This window comes from Mercenaria mercenaria, chromosome 10 (assembly GCF_021730395.1).
Source record: "Mercenaria mercenaria strain notata chromosome 10, MADL_Memer_1, whole genome shotgun sequence".
Lineage (NCBI taxonomy): Eukaryota > Metazoa > Mollusca > Bivalvia > Venerida > Veneridae > Mercenaria > Mercenaria mercenaria.
The window spans coordinates 37,121,033-37,145,512 of record NC_069370.1 but is presented as its reverse complement, the minus strand read 5'-3'; the positions used below and the strand labels follow the sequence as shown (position 1 = coordinate 37,145,512).

Below are 24,480 nucleotides of genomic sequence, written 5' to 3'. Positions count from 1 at the left end.
TTAGTAAAATATATTTATTAAAAATATCAGTAAAATCATTTGTAATCTAAATATAATAATTTTTTCTTCGTGACTAGAGATAAAATGCACTATTTGCACGGGAATTTCAAGGTTTGACAACTATAGTCAGGCACAAATGTTAGCGCCGATTTTCTCCGCCTCGCAAACATGCCGGGCGAAACTGGCGTATACAGTCGAGCCCGCCTTATGACATTGTGAGATCCACTATGACTAACAATTTGTAAAAAAAAACAATGATAAAGTAAGCCTAAAGAGCATTTCATTATCTTGATGATGTCCAAATAATGAAAAGATAATGAAATTTTAACCAGGACCTGATTTATTTACCTGGATTAAAAGTCTGGTGGACGCTTGACATGATTTCCGGTGACAATCAGGAAAATGATGGTTTTGTTTACTGCGCTCGATGCTTTGGGATGTTCTATTTCGCTATACTCAAACAAAAAGTAAATAAGTTATCAACTTATATCAAGTAATTAAGATATATGGAACAGTAAAATGATATGTAAACAAATTGCATTGTTTATTTACTAATTTTGAGCATTTTAGTTCGCGATATTTAAATACCGAGATCACAATGCTAACAGACATTGCGATTGATCTTGGAGTTCTAATCCTTATATACCATTTTGTATAAAACATAAATGTAAATTTAATGTCCGGCCTTTTACACAATCGATATTTAACACATGACTTTAGTAGCACAATCAAGTATAGTGTAAAATACATAACGACTTGATATCCAGTTTCGTGCTATTTATCTTTTAATTTAGTTATTGAACACTTAAATGATCCGAGTTGATGTTTTTTTATAACAATCTTAGCAAAATCTTATTAAGCAGACCTTTTAAAACGTTGTAGATGTTTATTCCAAACGACAAATTTACTAAAGGAATTGAAACGCCTGATTTCTAATAATAAATTGGGTAAAATTATAAACGTGCGGCAGATTCGAGTTTTGGATTCGGTTGGCAAACTCATTACGGAACCCATGACTAATATTTAACTTTCTATACGTCATGTAGTAATTTGGCCTAAAATGTGCTTCCATGGTGTAGTCAAAAAAAGTCCAAAGTAAATACATTTAGATCTTAATTTTTCATTTTGTGTCATTTTGTGTTGAACTGATGCTTTAATCACACTTCCTGTCTCTGCTGGAATTGATATTTTCATATTAAATACCCAAGTAACGAAGATCGAAAGTACGGGTTTAATGTGCGGACAAGAACAAATATGAGTCTTTATGGGTAGCAGACTACCACTGACTGACCGGCATTTCACTAGGAGCTATTCAGACCCCTATTTTCTTTCTATTTTGTCATCAACTTTCATGGTATGAAATATATAAATGTAGGAAAAAATGATACTCTTTAAAAATACGTAATCAAGATCTGAAGTACTTGTACTTGTGTTTATATGAAACAAAGAAGATTTGAATAAGTGACCTTTAACCTTGAAATTCGACTCTTTGTTGGACTATTAATTTCCCTAACGGCCAAAATGAAATCACATAAACTGCATTTTTTTGTAGTTTTTATAGTATAGTTATATTTGACTTCTTTTAAAACACACTGTGATTTTTGGATGACATGAACTTGATGGAGTAAAAAGCACAAGCCCCACGTGCATATGTGAAAGTTATGCCTAGAGTAGCTCAAACAAAAACAACATTATGCATCAGATTTAAATGAATAATGATGAACATTTGTAAACGAGTTGAAAGAATGATATAATTGACGAATATTTATATGAATTAGGCGCTTTTTATTTTCATCAGTATACAAACCGCCTGCATTGCGTTAAGTACGATATGCGATCACGGAAGTAAAACTTTAACACAAGTTAAGTAGTTTGCGAACAATGATATTTATAAACAGGATATTTACGATTTTGCAAATGGTTAGAAAAGTAAATAATGAATCTATTTTATAAACTGGACTTTTCGATGTGTAACCAATTAGTAAGGAAATAATGAGTTTTCTCATCAGGCTGGAACGTTACGGTGTGCAACAAGAGGGGGATTTGCCGAGCAAAGGCAGACATTTTCTATCGCAATTCGATGATGTTTCTATAATTGTGTATCAGACTGTAGCGGACAATAAACAAAATGTCAGTGATAAAAGATGTGACGTATCTGAAGTTGCAGAAGAACACAGTAAGACGGTGGATAAAGGTAATTAATCAAAACATATTTATCTTTTTTTCATACAGTACAATGATAGAAGAAGATAAATATCTATATTCAAGTGCACTCTTCCAGCAACAAGCTGTGCAGGCAGTGATTGAAAAGTCGCAACATTGTTTTACGACATTGTATATTTACAGTAGCAGAATGCTGTAACGGCAGCCGTATAGCTAGACAATGTCTAAGAACTCTGTAACGGCAGCCGTATAGCTAGACAATGTCGAAGAACTCTGTAACGGCAGCCGTATAGCTAGACAATGTCGAAGAACTCTGTAACGGCAGCCGTATAGCTAGACAATGTCGAAGAACTCTGTAACGGCAGCCGTATAGCTAGACAATGTCGAAAAACTCTGTAACAGCAGATGTGTAGCTAGACAGTATTGAAGAATGCTGTAACGGCAGCCGTATAGCAAGACAATGTCAAAGAACACTATAACGGCAGCCGTATAGCTAGACAATGTCGAAGATCTATGTAACGGCAGATGTGTACCTAGATATTGTCGAAGAACACTGCAGCCGTATAGCTAGACAATGTTGCAAAACCTTGTAACGGCAGCTTTATAGATACACACTGACGCAAAATGCTGTTATGGCAGCTATATAGATAATGTTGTACAATGCTGTAACGGCAGCTGTATAGATACACAATGTTGAAAAATGCTGTAACTACAGCTATAGAGACAATGTCGCAAACTAAAGTTAGGAGGCTATATGATTATACAGACAATAGCTGGACACTAGTAGTAGGAATTCAATATGGCAAGAATATTAGCCTTTATCGCTATGGGGACATGGAGTCGATCCCCTTTAGTTTAGTTGTTCAGATAGCAACTTCTAGCTTAGATTGTAACTTCTCTTGAATTACTGGATGAGATCGAGCTCAACTACATTTTGCTGAAGACATTTTATATCAGTTAAACTTAAGAATTATACAATAACAGATCACTGGGGCCAGGGTTTGGGCCCCGCCCTAATTTGTAAGCGATCATTTTCTACAAAACCACTTCTCTCCCCTGAACCAGTTGCATTCCGATGAACACTAAGGAAGTTTGTTTAACCTTTTTAAGATATATATACATTTGTTTTAGTTTAATTTTTTAGATGCTATACACCTAAAGCAAAAAATCTGTCTGGTTCTGCTTTGGTGTACGCTAATGTAAATAGACCAAATATATTTATTTATTCGTTTCCACGTGTAACAGATCTGAATGCAAACCATGATACACCATGCCTGCCATCAAACGATAAGACAGACCCAGATATGACCACTACATGCGAAACCGATGAACATGTTTATGCGGAAGTGGGGGCAATAGACAGTGGGAAAGTTACAGACATCGATCCGCAAACTGAAGATTGTATGCTGCTACATACAAGTTTTGTACAGACGATGATCAGTTGCGAATGGGGAAAGAAGTCTGGGCACGAGAAAGTTCTTGCTATTTCAGTGAAGAGAGAAGGCTTTGAAGAATTACTGCGCACTTATGTGGATGATAAGAAAAATAACCAAAAGACAGGTAATAAGGCTTTTTGTGTCGTTATACATTAATTTGCAATACACAAAATTACTGGAAATTTGGTCTAGTACTTAAAACCTTACACAGAATGTGAAATATGTAAGGACAGAAAGACACTGGGATCGGATCGTTAACTATTTGATTTTCTTTAACTTGCACAAACGGTTTGCCTTATTTAACTTTAACTGACTTATCTATTGTTTGACTAATGTCAAGTGTTCTGCTCTATCAAAAAGTCCTTAAATCCAAATATAAAGTAGTTATCTACATTGTATCTTATTCGAAGCCGAGTGCTAATTTCCTTTGTGCATCAGGAACATTTCCTGAAGATAAGTTCACTTTTGTCTTCCAACTTTTTGTTGAAGTTAGTTGCTATTATTTAATTCGGCAGTAGCTGACTACATTTTCACACACAAACAATGCTCATACAATATATGCCAAATGTGCAAGGATTTCATCCTACGAGTCCTTTTTACATTTGAACTACTCGAAAAGTTGGTGTAATTTGACTATAAAAATGATATGCGTGCTCTTGAATAATATAACTATTTACATTCTTAATATCTTTACTATATCTAACAGAAAAAAACGTCCAAAATGGACATCTTGTATAAATGAATTATCTCATTCATGAAATACGGAATAAATACAAACGCTACAATAAGTTTGAATTCAAATATTACATATGTAATGAAATCGGAATACTTAACAACATTTTAGCCTCATTCGGGGCGTCGAATTCTTCATGTGAGGAAGCCATCCAGCTGGCTTACGGAAGGCCGGTGTTTCTACCCAGGTGCCCGCTCGTGATGAAATAATGCACGGAAGGGCACCTGGGGTCTTCCTCCACCATAAAAAGCTGGAAAGTCGCCTTATGACCTATAATTGTGTCGGTGCGACGTTAACCCCCCCCCCCCCCCCCTCCCCCTACACACACACAAAAATACAAATAATTAAAATTTGTTTCTCGTTATGACGATAGAAGGTTGTGCACAAACAAGCGACTTGGATTTTTTTTTAGTATTTAAAACAATTCTGTCTGACGGTTATTACTTGTTTGATATACACGTTTCCTTGATTGAGTCAATGATTTCTAATAGTTGTGGATTTTTGGCTGAATCGAGTTATTTGATGCGAGAAAATCATAAGGTTTCCTTGTAGAATTTCTAAAATTGGTATGATTAATCCCGTCAAAAAGGCATCTTAGGTCCTCCTCAGGCTTTTATCCTCATGAAATATGCAGGAACGACTTAAATACGGGAGTCTCCGAGTAGTTATAGTCGCCCGTTACCGATATGGGTACAAAAGCCCGTTTGAACCTAAGAATATTTTATATGAGGAAGCAGTCCAGCTTGCTTACAGAAAGTCGTTGGTTCTACCCAGGTATCCTTCTATCCCTTAAATCAAGAGCGGGACACCTGGAGTCAACTACTACCCAAAATGCTGGCAAAGTAGCCATATGACCTAAAGTTTGTTTGCGTTACGCTTATCCAGAAAAAACACACACAAATAAACAAAGCACTTGAAGAAACAATAAACAAGACAAAATAATTAACAGTGATCTGTTGTATTAAAATATAATTATAATAAGAATTTTATACTATCAATTATAGGTGATGTTAAGGTGGAATGGAATCCCGACAAATCTCCGACGGGCGGATTGTTAAAACGGTACGTTCCGGAGATAGTCATTCGAGGACGACTTCTGCAAAAGTTCAATAAGTGTTGGACTCTCAACGTCAAAGACATGTCGGTATATGTCGAACACCTAAGACGGTTCATGGAAACAGGCAAATCAAGTCGTATTTGGACACCGAAAGAAAGTGTCTACATATCTGAATCATCAGAGGTATGTAGCCGCATGGTCGTGGAGAACATCGACCTTACAGGCATAGAGGCAGTAAGCGGAACACTTGCTGAAGCGTACTCACATATTGATACTTGTCTAGAACCTAGTCTCCCAAAAGAAGCCATTTTATACCTGTATGGTTCATTTAACCCAATACATATGGGTCATGTTAATGCGATTGTAGAAAGTAAACGTTGGCTGGACACTATGGGACATTACAATGTAATTGCTACCAAGATCGGAATAACGAGTGATTCGGCTTTAAAAGAAAAATGCTCAAAGCCCGGTGACCTGTGTATCAAATTCGAACACCGCCGGAAACTTTGTGAGCTTGCATGCTCAGACTATCCGTGGATAGAGATTTACCCAAACAAAGTTTCAACGCAGATGACATTCGGCCAGCAAATACGCCGGGAACTAAATAAACCTGACGCCACTTTAGTTGTTCTGGTGGGATCGGACCGTGCAATTCTGGAAAAGCGTAGAGTAAAAAGTATAAGAAGGGACAATAAATTTGTTGTTTGTATCGGCCGCATAGGGATGAGTCCGACTGAAAAGAAATCCTTTCAAGAAGCCGAACAAAATGACCCGAAGCGTTCCCATGAATTTTTTGTTGTCCCATCCGAATTGAATGATTTAAGTTCCACATCAATTCGCCAGAAATTATCACAGACCGTAAAAGGAAGTAACTCAAAAAAGTCAAAGAAATCTAAAAAAGACTTACGCATCATCAATGGAATGATTGCGGCTGGATGGATTGCGGAGGAAGAAGGGACATATATGTATCAACATATCAATGATATGTTTTATTAAAACGGTATGTGATGTGTTTTATATACCTTAGCTGACTGGAATAAACACATATTCAGAAGAAAAAGGATTATGTGCATTTGAGAACACTCTTCCATTAACATCTATGTTGTATATGTATCAGCTGGCATAAACACATGTATTAAACCTCACTATTTGAGTTTAACTTGGACGGACCTATTTTACAAGTAAAACAAACTTGTTACCTCAGTGTCTCCAAGTGGTTTAGGCCTTTGACGTGAACCTATTTAGGTTTGAAACCCCGATTAGAAAGTATTTCACGTATGAAAGTTATTAAACTGGCATGTGGAAGGACAAAGCAAAGCTGGAGTATTCCTGTACCATTAAAACAAGAAAAGTAATTTGACAAATTTGAGTCATAAATCCACCCCCTCCTAGACACACACAAAAATGCCAAAATGTTTATATCAATATTATGATTGTGTCGTAGTCTTAAATCGAAAAAGGACAAGGACCACACAAATTGTTGTCACTCAACATATGAGCCATAATTTACATATGTATTATCTTGATGACGAAGTTTTAACGCCAAGTGTAATGTTTGTGCTCTCACAAAATTTCCGAAGGATCGGATATATATAGCAAGATTTGGTTCATACGCAGTGAAGGGTTTCTTGATGCAAATAAATGTATCCCAATTATTTGCCTAATGAAACACATTGGTGTATTTTTCATTCATTCACCATTATATTGACATCAATGTTTCTTAGGTGAGAAGCAAGACATACATCATCATTTTTTTTTCAATTAAGGAAAGTAAAATAATAACATGATAACATGCATGCATCTTGTTTTTTAATTTATTTATTTTTCATTTTGTACAGGTATTTTAATATAATAATAAAACAAAATCAGTGCCCTAAAAAGTTCCGGTCAGTTGCGCATGCAATATAACTATTTATTGTTGGTTCACTTGGAGAAAAACTTTACCGAAAGCAAAAGTTTCGTAGGCGCAGGTGTGATAAGCACACCAGGTCCTACTCAGTGCCAAAAAACACCCTGTGCAAATTTTGCACGAGGCGTATCTTGGTTCGCAAAACAAAAGATTTGCTTATTATGTATTGTTTCAGGTATGTTTTTGGTCTCATCCTCCACACATTCCTTGCAATATATTCAATATTTTTCCCAGTTTTCCTTTAGTCTGATATTATGAAATTTGGTTTTTACAGGTTTACGATTATACGTATAAGCAAACTAAGTTCACATCATGGACCATTATATTGACATCATGTTTCTGTGCAAACATTACTCATTACTATTTTAATCAGGAAAATGAATAATAATAGTAACTGCTGCATGTATTTTTATTGAATTCTGTATTCTTTCTTATTTACAGGTACTTTTAGTAGATATAACCAAAAAAGGGCCCAAGTTCGTCAGTGCGCATGCAATATAACTATTTATTGTTGGTTCACTTGGAGAAAAACTTTACCGAAAGCAAAAGTTTCGTAGGCGCAGGTGTGATAAGCACACCAGGTCCTACTCAGTGCCAAAAAACACCCTGTGCAAATTTTGCACGAGGCGTATCTTGGTTCGCATGACAAAAGTTTTGCTTATTATGTATTGGTTCCGGTCTGTTTTTGGTCTCATCCTCCACAAATTCCTTGCAATATTTTTATTCTTTTTTTCCCAGTTTTCCTTTAGTCTGATATTATGAAATTTGGTTTTTACAGGTTTACGATTATACGTATAAGCAAACTAAGTTCACATCATGGACATGTAATCTTAATAGTATTTACTGCATTTGTGTGCAAACTATTACTAGGTTACTATTGTAATCATGGATCAACACTTTGCAATAAAATTAGTATCTTGTGTCATGTACTTTGTGCGAACTGAATTGCTGTCATTCTGTTTTATTATATACTGTGTACTTGTAGTCAGATTCCCATATGGGCTTTGACTTATGAATAAAATCTTGAAAACCTTGTTTTTGCGTGGGTGCTAAGTAATTTGTGTGCTGAATGTTATATTGTCATATTGTTTCATTTTCCATAAGGCATTGAGTAAATAAATTTGATTGCAAATTAATACGTGTTTTTTTCTCTTAATTAATGCAATGCTCATGTATATCTTATTTGCTCTTTTTGAACATTTTGCTCTACGTTCGTACAAAGCAAATATTGTTATTATAAATCTATCAAGCCATTAAGTTATTTCCTTTTTTAGGCAAATAATATATACATTATACATATGATTACAACATATAAATTAACCTAGATTCTTAATATACATATGCATCGGCTACGCTGGTCCAGTCATGCGGATTGTACAGCTTATCTGACAATCTGGTTTTATAGCTATATTTCTAGTAATGGAGATGGGTACCCGAACCATACGGGAGCTTATATGTTAAGAGGCTGGAGCACGTCAATGATTGATCTAAAAGAACCACGTGACGAAATTTTCTTTGATTTAGTTTTTGCATTATATTCGGCATTAAATATTTGTCAAAAGTAAGTTACAATGATACAACTGTAACTGGTTTTTTTGCATCTTCACTTACACAAGCGTACTACACAGACTTTCAACGCGCAACCTTACGTATTGAAGTAGCCGCTATTTATTTACAATGCTAATGGTATATAGCGTAACTGTTATTTAAGCATGATTGCTGAATAAATTTCAATCATTATCATTATCAACTTCGTGAGACTGTTCGGCGTTAACAGTGTCTGGTGGTTGATCACCAAATGTCTGAGGAGAGAAAGCAGCCCAGTTATAATATGGGTATGCAGGCGCCCAATTAACATCCCCAGATGTATTGTTGTCGTCAGTATTGTCCATGATAGTTGTTCGACCATACATGCATTCGGCGTACGATGGCGGTGGGGTTAACACTGAAATAAAGATTTACTTTTTTAGTTATAAGGTTAAGGCATTAGATCACTAATAGAGAACCTCCGTTTTGAAGAGTGTTCAATTCCTACCATAAACCTACTTTTATTGCAATTCTTAGGGGGGCGTAGGTTCAAGCCCTACTGGGACCAAATTTTTTTCTCCTTATTTTCCTTTTTTTCTAGTAAGTTTTTACTTCTTTCAAGACTTATTATTGATTTCTTGTACAAAAATGGAAAAAGATGAATCTTATAAGTGATTTCTTGGTGTTCAAAGTGAATTTACTACTTAAACAGAAGGGGTAGAGGTGAAAGTTCTCTATTTTGCTTTCACTCTTAGATTATATATTGTGGAAGAAATTTAGGTAGGTTTTACGTCTGTCATAAGGTTATTTTTAAATGGAGTAAGCAAAATTCAAAACAGAAACACAGCATTCGACCTTATTTTTTCAATGTTGAAGTATGAATTCTGTCTCATTAAATTCGTTTACTTGAGGCACCATAGAAAAAATGATATTGACATTTTTATTTTGTGTTTTATAATTGTTTATCAATAGTTTGATGTTTCTTTTATTAAAATTAATGGTAAAATAAGTTCTCTGCAAACGTTTTGGATAGTGGCTATCACTTTGAAATTTGTCTCTACTTGAGCTTGAGGAGATACCATAAATTATACAAAATTTATAAAAAACGGCACGGTAAAAGTTGTTTAAAAACTGCAAAACAGTGCAAAACACGATTACCTTTCAGAATATACCAAGCAAAGGCCATTTTGTAAACATTACTATTAGTGATCTAATACCTTAAACATACGTTTAGCTGGTTGTTTAAGTATTAACATTAAGTGTGTAAAGGAACTTACAAATGATATGAATGAGATATTTTAAATTATAACTGCCTAAACGTATTTTCCATTTTACCAAATTTGCATTGAATATATCCGGTTATAAAAGTCTATCTAGAACAAGTTAATTTTGGGGTGTTAGCCGAGAAATCCAGTCTGACGAATTTAGAGTTTCGTACTTTTCGGCATATTTGAAACTCAATGCTTCTATAACTGTGTTTTATGGCAATCATTTGAAAATATATCAGATAAGTCCGTTCATAATGTGCACCCGAGCGTGCATATAAATCACTTCATGCTACATACATCTATCTGCATTATAAGTAAGTAACCAGATCGTTTGTACAATTGTATGCCGCATTAAGACCGCTAGAAAAGCATGATATTTACGAAGCCTGTACTATTGTTGAAATCTAATATAATACTTAGGCAAACAAACATGGACTTGACAATGCAAAAAGCACTGTTATCTATACTAGTAATTCAAATTAGAGATATCACCTTCTTCGTATGTAGGTAGACCTTCTGTGCTTTTTGACTCCGGCTGTGGGACAACCGGAGCAGTTGGTGTAGCTTGAGCCCCGGAAGTAAACCTGATGCTGGAATCTTGAAACGGTATCGTGCCTATTACAATATCTTTGACAATACTTATGACATGCGTGCATATTACTCTCAGCTGAAATTTTAATACTTGCATATTAAATCGTGTCCATATGGTTTTGAAGTAGTTCAATACGTCATAATATGACGCTTTCAAATTTAACATACGTTAGTGTTTACATTTAGACGGAGAATATGCATTAAACAGCTTATCTACTTCACTGGAGCGTGAATTTTTTTAAAAAGATCTAATTCTAAACAGCCTCAAACAGTCTTAACATTTAACAAGATTAATGATATCTCCTTACTAAAAACATTTACTAAATTCCCACATAAACTGTCCGAACTTTTAATTTTATGTTGAAATATACGTTTCTAAAATAGCAAACTTTAATAATTACGTTCTACAGACCAATCATATCTATCTTGCTTTACGGCCATTGCATAACATAACAAAACGGGTACTTTATTAAATCGTACGAGAACTTACTTCTATATTATATTTGATATCTATAATATTACATCCATCCAGTCCAGTCGGTGGTAATGACGGGACAATGATGGCCTTTTGGATTTGTTTCGATGAATTTGGTTTGAAGTTGCAGTCACGTGAATACAATAAATAGATCTTCCGTGTCTTTGGGTGTAATTTTGGATTCTGATTGGAGAAAAGTGCGTTTGATATTCCTGTATATGTCGTCATCTAGTTGAGAAATAAGCAACATTTAGACGGTGATTCCAAAATGTTATTGAAATAGTAAGATATGAAGTTCATAATTTGTATAGAAGTTACATCAATCTACAGAAGCAGGGAAAGAATATTCAATATTATTTATATCAAACATTTATTTACAGTACCATGCATTCTACATAGCCTCGATGCGATCATTTAATCTTATGGTAACACATGCACTGTCTATCGTCACACTTGAGTTATTTATAATGGGCAACGGAAGATAGAATTAAAATAATACGTCTACACTGCATGCGTGCATAATAAAATACTGCAGTAAACGTATTAAGTGGCCTTGAAAAGTATACTAGAAGTAAATAATTATACGGCTGATAAAATATTGTGCACAAAATATATTTAAAGCGGAAGGCAATGCTAGTTTTGGAAGCTACGAGAAAGAAACAATTTTAACTGGCTGATGAACGTGTTAAAACATTATGTTTCTTCGGTCACACACAAAAATAACATCAACAGTGACTAAATAGTGATCTGGCTAAGTTTAATGTTGTAAGAAATAACCTGATTCAGTATAAGATGCGTTTCATTGACCGTCTGACTACTTCTATTGTTCACAGCGATGGTGTACATAATTGGTTCCCCTGGAACAAATCCTGTTTTGTTTAAGTCTAGATGTATGTCCACTTCACCTGCCTCGCCGCAACAGCCGTAAACTTCCCCAGTCGCCTGATCAGATACAGGAATCTGAAGGTAATATAAAGCATATTGTATGTTTCGCAAATTACTGTAATCAAATCTTAACCTTTACCCTGCTAAATTTCTGAAATGAACTTGTCCATCTTTCAACTTGGACAGTACCGGGGTGCTTACCAAAAAGATACTGACTGAATGGCGAACAGTGACTGCACGGAAGTGCAGGCTGATCTTGATATCCACTGGTCACAGAGGCAGAAACACTTGCCACCAGCTGGCCAGGGGTTAAGAAAACCATCCTGACGCTCGGAACATCACAGAAGTAGACTCGGTTTTCAATTCATTACGTAAGTACTTAGCTAGAATACGTAAGTACTTATATGTGAAGGCGAAACGGTAGTAAATACGTAACTGTTAAGGCATAACTACTTTACTGTTAAGTCGTAAATGCTTAAAATAAACTTAGATACAGATGATGTAATACTTTCACGGTCACAAATGTATCTATTTCAAAAAATCTGAAATACTGAAATTATAAAAAAATTATCGACCAGAACGAGCTGCTACGAAAAACAAGCATATGTTCATACTTGCGCTGAAGGAAAATTATTCAGATCAAAATGACGTATCACAGTAAAAGCCCGTTTCACATTATAATCGAAAGCCAGCGGTCTCTCAATCGTAGCCTTGCACGAGTACCTTACGTAACCTCTGGTTCCCTCAAATGAGGAGGGAAGTGTATCTGCTAACTGAAGAGAAAATGGGTAGGCATGGTTCCCCGCAGGATGATCTCTTCCACTATCTGAGCCTGAAAAATGATATATGAATAAGGATAGAAAGTAAAGCGAGTGAGTCATACAGTTACGATAAAAACAGTCTTCAAAACATTTTCTTATGTTAAGGCGGGTTTTGCTGGAAAACATCAAATCCCAGTGTAATGTCATAGCTAGAGTTATTATAAAACTACATTGATCTGCAAAGTTTTAGTCGGCTCTCTTGGTTTTTTGCCAGACTTGACTCCCTCGAAGCGCTTGCGCCGAGTATGATCTGGCGGTCTGGCAAAATCCACGAGAACTGAATGCATCATTGTAGATCAAGAAACTGCTTTAATGATCCTTTAGTTATATAGATACAATAATTTCTGGTGATAAATCAGCCAAAATGGACTGGACTATAATTTTTGACAAATTTGGCAGAAATCTCGCTTGAAACTATGAACTTTTTGACACATGGAACGTATAGACGCTCTAATTACGTCAATTATGAAAATCAGACTGTATACTCAAAGTCAGAAAGCTAACGTTAAAAGGAATACTGACAAGGTCATCTTGTTATTGGAACATTTGGAATCTTCCTCATATATAATAATACCAGAATACTTAATTTGTGCATGAGTAGCATTAACTTGGAAAATGAAAACACACTTCGACATCTGTGAAAATGTGCAGTAATTCTCCAGAATTACCATTAACAAATCGATAAATTCTCTTCGACGGTGCAAAAACATTTATTTAAAGTTTAGCTGTATATTACGGTGGTATGTTTAGGACATATGTTATTTTTTTAAGATTAAATTATCTCGTGCGCACGACATCTTATCTAGAGCGATCAACATATTATCTTGAGCGATCAACATTTTATCTTGAGCGATCAACATATTATCTTGAGCGATCAACATCGTATCTCGTGCGCAAGACATCTTATCTTGAGCGATCCACATCTTATCTGGAGCGATCAACATCTTATCTCGTGCGCAACATCTTATCTCGTGCGCACGACATCTTATCTCGAGCGATCAACATCTTATCTTGAGCGATCAACATATATTCTTGAGCGATCAACATCTTATCTCGAGCGATCAACATATTATTTTGAGCGATCAACATCTTATCTTGAGCGATCAACATATTATCTTGAGCGATCAACATCTTATCTCGTGCGCACGACATCTTATCTTGAGCGATCAACATCTTATCTCGAGCGATCAGCATCTTATCTTGTGCGCACAACATCTTATCTTGTGCGATCAACATCTTATCTTGAGCGCACGACATCCTATTTATATATATTTAGGCCCTTTGTGTGTGTATTTAGGTCATCAGTAAAACATACGGACAAGTTGTTAATTAGGGTCCCGCCTATTCCGATATTATTTAAATTTCCCACAAGTACATGTACAACTTTATCACATCATTTGGGAGAGCAGTGCATATAATTGGTCATCCTATCTTCAACATCAAATGAACATAACCAATGAAGCATTCTGCATGTTAGAATAGCAACAAATTTCAGTTCGACTGATAAATTCGCGCAGAAAAGTTGCATGCATGAATTAAGAGAAAACAAGGAAATTCTTTAATATATGGGCGAAACCTACATACTAATTTTTTGTCAAGGTCTTAAATTTATTTCTTTGCATCATCACTGATTTTTTGCTGCCTTTTTTTTATCAGATTGCGTATTTAAATCTATAACCCTGCAAACATGTGGAACGGTTATAAGTATAATCGTAACAAAAACAAAAACGGTGGCAGCCGTATGTTTTTACTAATGATCTGAATTCACACAAAGGTCCTTAATTTATTGGTGGGTGCTAGGGTATTTATATATATATATATATACAGTCAAACCCGGCTGCAGAACCTCCCTTGGGGACTGAAAAATGCCGGTATTTGTGAAAACATATTTTCTCAAGACAGGTGACGTGTGACCATAGTAAGCAAGTTATATTTTTTGGAGGCTGTCTACAGTACGGGTCCGACTGCATAAGGGAGTTCATCGGTTTCTAAGACAAAAGTGAATGTACCAAGTAAATATAGCAAAAACAAACAAATTATGTGGGATAAGGCCATGACTTTATTGTAAATTTTCAAATGAAAATTATGGCATATTGTAAATATATAGCATGGTATATATGAAAATGATGAGAAAATATGAAAGACAAAGCTCCAGCTAAATGCCTGGAAGCAACATAGCAGCGCGAAGGTGCAGAAAACTATGAAAATAAGCGCAAAACATACCAGACCTAATAGGTAATTGTAGGTTCTAGTACTTCGCACTAATGAGAAACGAGGCAAAGATGCTCTCAGAGATCTCTATGACATGAGATGATATATCAACAAAAATATTCTCCTATATTAAGTAAATGCGAAATGAAACATAACACCAAGATCAAAAATAAAATCTGATGTAATCAGAAAGTCTTCAGCAAACAAACGCATAAAAATATTAAAATATATTGAAAAAATTGTTTCAATGTAATATATGAACAAACGGACCGGTGCGAGGGAATGGTTCTATAGCAAACTATGCTACATAATAATATAATCCATCCAAAGCGATTGACTGAGCTAACCAGCAGACTGGAAACGTAAGAAAACAGGGGGGATCACATGTCAGTTTCAACATACCCATGTGTTAGAGGTTTGAGCAAAGTGATCCAAAGTTATAAAAATATGTACGGACCTACACGTACATAAACAAATGCAACTTTCGATGATTCACTAATAATCGTATGGCCGATAAGTTGAACAACCCTGTTTATATAAGACACAGTCAATCCATGGACCAGGTGAATGGCCGACCACATGGTACAAGGCCCCCTCCTACGGTTAAAAGAGCGCCCGTCCAAAACACCAATAATAAGAGATGACCAACCGAGAGCGCGAGGTTGCAGATACGAGAAGGTCAACCTGGGACAAAGTGAGCTTTTATTTTGATACTGCCGTAGTATACAAGAATAAATTAATTTTGTGGATCACTAAATATTGCTCACAACACGGACAAAAAATTTAAATGATAATTAGAATTGACTTGAGCCAAACATTTTAATAAAGAGACTTTCTTTACTGTACCCGAATAAAGATTACAAATTTGTAAGCGCCATTTAAGTCACACAAAAAAATAATTCTAAATTGATGAAATCAGATCAATGCAAAAATGTATGTTTACTAATAAAATCAGTTTATATACTCATACACGCCTTATTCTTTCCTTACTATATAACTAATACCAAAACAAACACTTAAACTGGTTTCAAAGATGGTGGTTAACTACTGTTCATATAACAATCAATATCCCAATAGCACAATGCATCAATAGAAACGCCTTCGAAATATATATAGACAGAAATAATCATATTCTTTCCAATATGCATGTACTTAAGCAATCAATATGCCGAAAAAACAAATTTTTACGGCACTATTTATGAACATATGCAGTAAGACAGAATACAGATATGTAAATAGACAAATCTTGTCATGTTATCTAATCATTTACGCATTATATTTTATTATAAATTAATTATTTTGGTTTTAATTTCATCCAAAAACTACACCCAGAAAGACAGGTTAATCGTATGAACTGCGAGCCGGCTGCACCAACCCTAACTCTTTTCTATTTTTTATGATATTTTTATATAAGAGGGGGGAGTAGTAGGGAGAATCCAGGCTCTGACCAGCGAAAGGCTCTCTCCACCCCTGCATTTCCGAGTATTTACTATCATCAATGTTTCAGTAGATAAAATAAATGTGCCAATACAGAACAAAAACAACTCGAAAAACTGGGTAATGTTCATGAGCTGTCATCGAATTATAAATTCGATGTACAAAACGATGTCCTACAAAAATATTTCAATTATGTTTGTTTGCTTTTTTTTTTACAGAATAAAATGACATTAGACCATTCTCCTCATATTTCTGCAATACAAATGCCAGAATTTGGCGAACCGCATGCTATCGCTTTGTGTAGTAAACCCGCACTAATTCATGATAATCTTCTGCTTAATTCAACCAAATTTAACAAAAAAACAACAAACAAAGTACCAAAAAGAAAAGATAGTAACATTCGGAATGTTTATAAATGAATACAGCATTATTAAAATCAAGCCGGTTTCATTCAACCGTATTGTTCCATGATGATTAAATGTACCAACAGAAGCATACTAGCAAAATTGAGTTTATACAATACACACTGTAAAGAGTTTGTTCTCTAATTATCCATATATTACAGAAGCGGGTTCCGTGACATGTTTGGTGCAGCAGTACATTTTGTGGCAGGGTTCAGCAGTATGATTCACCATTGTGACCCTGAAACAGATAAACTTGACGGCAGAAAATATGTTAAAAAACAACAAAGTTACTGTAATGGGAAGGGTGGGAGGGAATTTTTGTAAACGAACTGTCCTCTACGATTTCCGATAAAGAATGTACTTGTCACTGCACTAAAATTTGCCCATTGAATCCGTGGGATTAAACTTGTCAGACTAGTATTTGAACTGATACGACTATAAATACAAATACAGGTGCGAATTAGCAGTGAGGCGTTATGTTAGACAACACGATACCCACCAAAATTAAAACAATTAATTTCATAAGAGAACATAAATTTACTTAATATATATTGATAAGATGACCGTGACGTGCGCTCGAGAAAAGATGTTGATCGCTCGAGATAATATGTTGATCGCTCAAGATAATATGTTGATCGCTCGAGATTAGACGTTGATCGCTCAAGATAATACGTTGATCGCTCGAGATAAGATGTTGATCGCTCAAGAAAATATGTTGATCGCTCAAGATAATATGTTGATCGCTCAAGATGATATGTTGATCGCTCGAGATAAGATGTTGATCGCTCGAGATAAGATCTCGTGCGCACTAGATAAGATGTTGATCGCTCGAGATAAGATGTTGATCGCTCAAGATAATATGTTGATCGCTCGAGATAAAATGTTGATCGCTCAAGATAAGATGTCGTGCGCACGAGATAAGATGTTGATCGCTCAAGATAATATGTTGATCGCTCGAGATAAGATGTTGATCGCTCAAGATAAGATGTCGTGCGCTCGAGATAATTTAATCTTAAAAAAAATAATTGCATGTCCTAAACATACCACCGTATTCTATCCAATACATGTTTTTCTGTTCGGTCCTATAGAGTTGGATACTTAAAATATTCTGAAGGAGTTGTCCCCCTTTAAAACAGAATGCCATTTGTAAGAAATAAATGTAAACAATTGTCAAAAACGATGTTTTAACTAGTTAAGTTAAGTTTGAACACTCGTACATTGTTGCAAATGCCTCAAAACGAAGACATGTATTAGCTTTTTTTTAATTGGTGAGTTTTTAAAGGCGCTGAACTGTCCAGAAGTGTGGCTCCTTCATGCAGTCCCTTTCCGGAATTCAATACATATATGAGTAAATTGACAATGGTTTTGTAGAATAATACAAATGTTTTATGTGCTGTTAATTTTCAAGTAAAACAATGATATCTTTCTATGATTTGATGATGTTCGAACTTTTTCTGCGAAATATGGACCTACCTCTTAACGATTAGAGAAAAAGACATTTGCTTTCACAATTAATGACTTACCTGGCAGGGGTCAGTTTGGTATTGTGGCTCGGGTACTTGTTTTGAATAAAATAGGTAGACGGATGTATTTTAAAAATCCTTATATTCAACTGGTTATTTATGATATTTATTGCTCCTTCTCTTGAGAAGGAACACATATGGTTGACATTTCAACCTTGACAGAGCCAGGTAAAGGATACTGCCAAAGGCATCCGATTACCAATAGGACGCAGCTATCTTGGACTCATGCATATCTATTACGAAAAGCCTCCATACCAAATTGTTTTTATGCGTCTTTAAATCAATCTATTCTCAAATGCAAGTTATTAACGGCAGGCCAACAAGATAATTCGTACAGAGTAATATACTTGAATATGTAGACTAGAGATTAACATAATTAATATGCATGATCTAAAAGTAGTCTCCCACCAAATAATCGCGTTATGAAATAGCTGGCATTTATTCTCCACATTACACACGTATTGAATGTACATTATTAAACCTATGATAAACCGAACACTAACTTTTAGTCAGTATGGTGTACGGTCAATATGAGCGTACATTCAATAGGTGCAAATTAATGTTTGCGGTATTTAAATAGTCGGTGGTCACGTAATGTTTGTTATCTGAAGATATAAATCTACACAAAAGCTTCTTTTCATATTTTTCATCTGCCAAGATCTTTTAAATGCGTATGTGTTTGTTTGTAAGCTTATTCATAGCCTCCACCGGTAATTCATATGGGCGACTCCTCCAGAAGACTGTGATTAATGTTAGTGGGAGGATAGTACAGGATACAGAAAACGCTCCAATTCCAGAAGCTTCCATGGTTCTTTAGCGAGTCAGTGTAAAGCACACATACACTAGAAGAGTGGGGGTTCAAACTTACGGCCCCTGGTTTAGTAGCAAGATAGTATTACATTGCACCACTATACGTCCGCTATATGCATGTGTGTAAATATTTTGTGCGGTCTAAGCATCTCCAATATGATACTAAAATAGGCTGAACACCACTAAATCCGGCTGTTCTTTATTTCATATAAACCCACTTACTTCATAACGGGTTTTTCGACATTTTCTAGCATATCAGATTTTCAGAGACTTATATTCCCATAAAGAACTAGATCGCTATTTTAGAAAAACAAAAAGAAAAGGGGGTGTTACTTTTATATAAGAAAACTACAGTTCGTTAAATACAACCCGCTGAATTTACTACTTTTCGCTTCATTCAATTTCTCTTTTCGAGGCATACAGACACTAAATAGCCTGAGCACCTATGAAAAAATGGTATCGCATAATGGCGGATTCAAATAGTTCTCAGTTCTTTTTGCTGTAAGAAGGATTTTTCCTTGAAATCATTGCTATATATTGGTTGAAATCATATTGCATGCCTATACTTGACATACTGGTAGCATTTGCATGTTGAAAAAAAAGACTCTAAACTGATTTAACATGTGAAATTTATTCATACACCCCTACCCTAAATTGTGATTGTCATTTCAGTGTAAAAATTACGGTGTGTCCGTTTGACCAGAAATATTTCTCTTGCATTAAACATGACCCCTACTTTTCTTTGGATATTTTTACAGTATAAATGTTGCTCTACAAGAAAATGTAAGTTAAAGAAATTTAAAATGGGTCTAGATGTGTATTGCAGCATTGTGAAAACTTGTCATTTTATTTAGAATATATAGTGCTGGCTATTTAGTGTGTTATAACCTCGAGACATTAAATTCTTACGCCGCCATTTTTACCTAGCATGCGATAGGAACATGCCGATTTCGATAGAATGCAAAGTGATACATACTGAAACGCGGTAGGATAAAAGTAAGCACGTTGCTGTTGAGAAAAGGCATAGGAAAGGAAAAACGATTAGCACTATTTATATTTGGACTACTTGACCAGCGTAGGCTTACATTCTATTCGGTAGTGATCAGCCTAAAGTCATACTTTCTTAAAAGACACATTGTTTCATATACGCTGAAAGGAACATTTGCTAAGCTAAATCTTGTACAACTAAGGATTCTTACAGGCGAGTAATTGTGTAAAGTAAATGATTACTTGAATCAATTTTCTTAGATCCGTGTAGAGACGACCGGGTCTAAAATCATACCATACCTGTGGTAACAGAAGTCGGACGAAACGGAAACGGTTTTCAACACATCTATAGATTCAGTTCAAATTTGCGAAATGGTTATGAAAACCTTTTTTACAGCCATTATTTTCGTTTGGTTACATGCTTTAAAAACATTCCTTTGCAGATGATAGGGGACAGATCGCGCAAGGTGTACCATTTGAGCCATTTTTGCCACAAAATTTAGTGTCCTAAAATCGGAGGTTTACTCGCTTCTATCTTAACGACAACGGAACCGGCAGGTTGAAAATATCACATAATAAAGTGCTAAGTATGTGCAGTATATTCGGCTTACATTTTCCTGACATTTCTCAAAAATGAAATTTTTGATGATATTTCTCTTATTAGTATCAACACAAAATTGTGGAATTTTCAAATACTGTCCTTGCCCTCTTGAAAAATTGAAAATGTAGTTGAGTAGGAAAATTCACAGTTTCGTTCTAAATGTACATTTCTACTGATACGCAAACCACTGAGCAACCTACTTCTTTACAATTACCAAAATGTATCTTTTTTTCTCTATTGTGTGTTTTGAAAAAACGTAAATACAAAACATATTATGTTTATTATTTTGTGAATTAATGAAATGCCACATTTTTACTTTGTTTATATCTTATCACATATTCTCTGAAATTTACAGAAGCAAATATTTTATGGACTGAAATATAGGCTTGACAGCAGAAAGTTATCATAAGATACCAGAAGCATTATGTTTTACCCTAATGGTGGGAAAAAGAAGTTTAGGGAGGTGGTGATAGGGGGAATGACATGTCAAGTTTTTGTATGTTTTATAGCTGGATCTTGGAATATATTATAAATTCAAATTTTACCATTCTTAACCTAGTATTGTATTGTGTTTATTTTTTCGGTGTGCATTCTTACTTATAACATACAAAAAGTCGTCATGGAGTAATGGTTCCTTACCAGGGTCAAAGAGTTTTACCGTTGTATAAAAGTAGTTTTCATCACCACGGTAGCTAACGTTCGTTTTGCCTCTCCTGCGTTGCCAGTAAGCTTTAGCTGCTCCAACAAAGACTATCCTTATAGCTAAAGGAAAGAAAAAGAAATGTTAAAGCAAAATCATGTCATCTCGTGCGTTTCAGATCTCCTATTTTTCCATGACAGAGTAATTCCTACTTTTGTTTCAATAAATCTTAACGACGTTTGAAATTGAACATAACATTTTGCTTAGTAATCATTATGTTTAAACAACACTTTTGCATTCATATCATGTTTTGACAAGTTTATAATAATAATTTCAAAAAAAGGTTCTCTAAATATACGTTCCCTACATAGATCCAATATTAACAGGAAAGAATTTTGGCAAACATAGGATCGAAAAAATATTGAAATAAAAAATATGGCTACGATCATTGATGTATGATAATCATTATTTAAACAATTTTAGATTTAATTGTCTGTAAGTACTGACCTGGCACTCCGTATATCCATGAAAAATTTTCAGCGTCCGAACCTATTTAGCGAAATGACCATTGAATTATACACTTCTTAAGTAATCACAATCTCGCACGATATTGTGCTGATATAGTATAGCTGTGCGTATAAAATGTTCAGTTGCCAATTTCGGGGTTGTAGGTTCGAGTCATCAGTCTGACCATTTCATTTTTAGTTTTCGTTTTTCATGTTTAAACTTAACAAACAGGAACATTTTCAAACTTTTCATGCTTTATCGTTCATTTATTTTTACACTACAATTCATCATTCTTCTACGTAGGCCTAAATGTCAGTAAACTGTTCTACAAAATGTCAACTGAAATCTTGAAAACATGCTAGATCTTAAGACAAATTGATAGTCAGCAGCGTTTGCAATTATTTTCAGCTAAATCCAGGACTGAACATGTGTTCGTTCATTCAACGGGCATTAATTACACGATAAAGTGATATCATAGAATAAAAGAGTATAAAAGCATAAAATATGCTTCATGAAATAATACTAATGTAAGAATAAAAGCAATTTCGATAAAATTACATTACATTAAATTTATAAAAAAAAGGATGATCTGAAATGAATTTTAATCCAAAATAACATTCGGAGATCTTTATATCAGAATGCTACTGTGCCACTGGCTAAATGAATAGTTTATCTTAAAGTTCAACAGTTAATGTAAATAATTATAAGATAAGAACAGCGCGAAAAACTACGAAAATGCCCGAAAATTTTGGAGTAAATGTAAGAGTGCCAGGTCAATACCCATGAACAATACCTACAAAAACTGTTTCTAATTGCAAGCCGTTTAATAAATGCAAATAAGTTACATATGTATTGACTATCAAAGACACAACACGTTTTCGTACAAACCAGAATTTAACTAAGCAAAACGTTAGAAGAGTTACCTTTAATCTTTAAAGGTTGATCCAGACTTAATAATACAGTGCCGGTGACTGACGTCCCTGTATTGAACACACCCTGTGCATTGTCAAACTTTATATCAAACTGTTTAAATTTCATGTTTGTTTAAAATTGATAATACTCCCATTTTACAACTTTCACGTCCTGGGTAGAATATTTATATACAGTTGTATTTACATACTTTTAGTAGGTCGTGTATTGGGTAAATACTTCTAAATTATTAAACCGTGAAGTTTTTGAATAACAGATCCAATTACGAGTGTTACGGTTTCTCAACTGCTCTTAAACGTTGTTAAAGGTATATTGACACAAATTCACTTTGAATTTCATACATATAATGGCAAATTTAATCCACATTCAGATAACAGTTCAAAATGACTGTTGTTTTATGTTGTTGTAACAATTGTTTATTTGTATTTCTTTTTATTCTAACTTTAAAATTTTATAGTGATGTTTATTTAGAAAGCTACAGTGGTATGTTTAGGACATACATTTATTTTTTTAATTGAATTACCTCGTGAGCACGCCACCTTATCTCGATCGCACGACATCTTATTTCGATCGCACGACATCTAATCTCGTGCGTTCGACATCTTATCTGACAGCACGACATCTTATTCCATGCGCAGGACATCTTATTTATATATGTATTAAGGCCCATTGTGTGTATTCAGATCATCAGTAAAAACTGACTGCACCCGCTTTTGTTTCGTTTATACTTATAACCGTTTCACGGATTAGTACTTTAAAACCACAAACTAAGATGTCGAGCGGTTGTGCGTACGAGATAAGATGTCGAGCACCTGAGATAACATGTCGGGCGCACGAGATAAGATGTCGAGCGCTCGAGATAAGATGTTGTGCGCTCGAAATAAGATGCCGTGCATTTTACAGATTCTATTAAGCACCCATTACATTGTCACAAAGAGAACCGACTTTTAGTCTGAAGCTAATAGAAATTGTTAGATAAATCTTCAAGGATTTAACTTTCACTTTTTTTTATATTAAACTATAAAAGATTTGGACATTTTATTTTGTGAGAAAATCACAGAATGATCACTGACAAATACATCGACTAACTACTTCGTGAATTATTCTCCCTAAGTGAAACAATAATGAGGTCAGTATCTTGCAGATTGTAGTAGGACCTTTGTCAGATGTGCAAAATTCAAAGACATCAGGTTTTCAACTAAAACAGTTAGAAGAATTTGAGACACTCGTATTAAAATCACCGAGCATTAAATGATAAAATATATGAAAAGTTCCTTTGGAAGTATAGAACAAGACCAAGCAACATAATAGCATACACAGTTTGAATAGAGCTAATGGAATATGCAACACCCCTCACGCCCCTAACACCTGCTTAAGCGAAATTCTATCATAGGAAAAATGAGTGTACTCCATAATCCCAAAGGATAAGAATATGTAACATTACAGGCTAAGTTAGGGGAGACTTTCTACATCCACCACACCACACAAAAGAGTGTTGTTGTAATAAGATCTGTGAAAAGATCCTTTCGAAGCATACAACACAACCGAACAACACATTCCATTGA

The 24,480-nt window shown here is 34.9% G+C and overlaps 2 protein-coding genes across 2 annotated transcripts; one reads left to right on the top strand and one right to left on the bottom strand.

Annotated features, from left to right (window-relative positions):
* Positions 1 to 1,809: 1,809 nt before the first annotated feature.
* LOC123559349 (uncharacterized) lies at positions 1,810 to 7,183 on the top strand. The gene is made up of 3 exons (XM_045351068.2): positions 1,810 to 2,194; positions 3,409 to 3,723; positions 5,337 to 7,183. Exons 1-3 carry the CDS (start codon positions 1,993 to 1,995, stop codon positions 6,383 to 6,385), a joined length of 1,566 nt encoding a protein of 521 aa, XP_045207003.2. The 5' UTR covers positions 1,810 to 1,992; the 3' UTR covers positions 6,386 to 7,183.
* Positions 7,184 to 8,387: 1,204 nt separating this feature from the next.
* On the bottom strand, positions 8,388 to 23,162 carry LOC123559350 (arrestin domain-containing protein 17-like). Its single transcript, XM_045351069.2, has 7 exons — positions 22,909 to 23,162; positions 21,478 to 21,600; positions 12,659 to 12,876; positions 11,937 to 12,119; positions 11,175 to 11,387; positions 10,586 to 10,760; positions 8,388 to 9,243 (listed from the first exon to the last, which is right to left on the bottom strand). The coding sequence occupies exons 1-7, from the start codon at positions 23,021 to 23,023 to the stop codon at positions 9,029 to 9,031; spliced, it is 1,242 nt and encodes a 413-aa protein (XP_045207004.2). The 5' UTR covers positions 23,024 to 23,162; the 3' UTR covers positions 8,388 to 9,028.
* Positions 23,163 to 24,480: the final 1,318 nt, after the last annotated feature.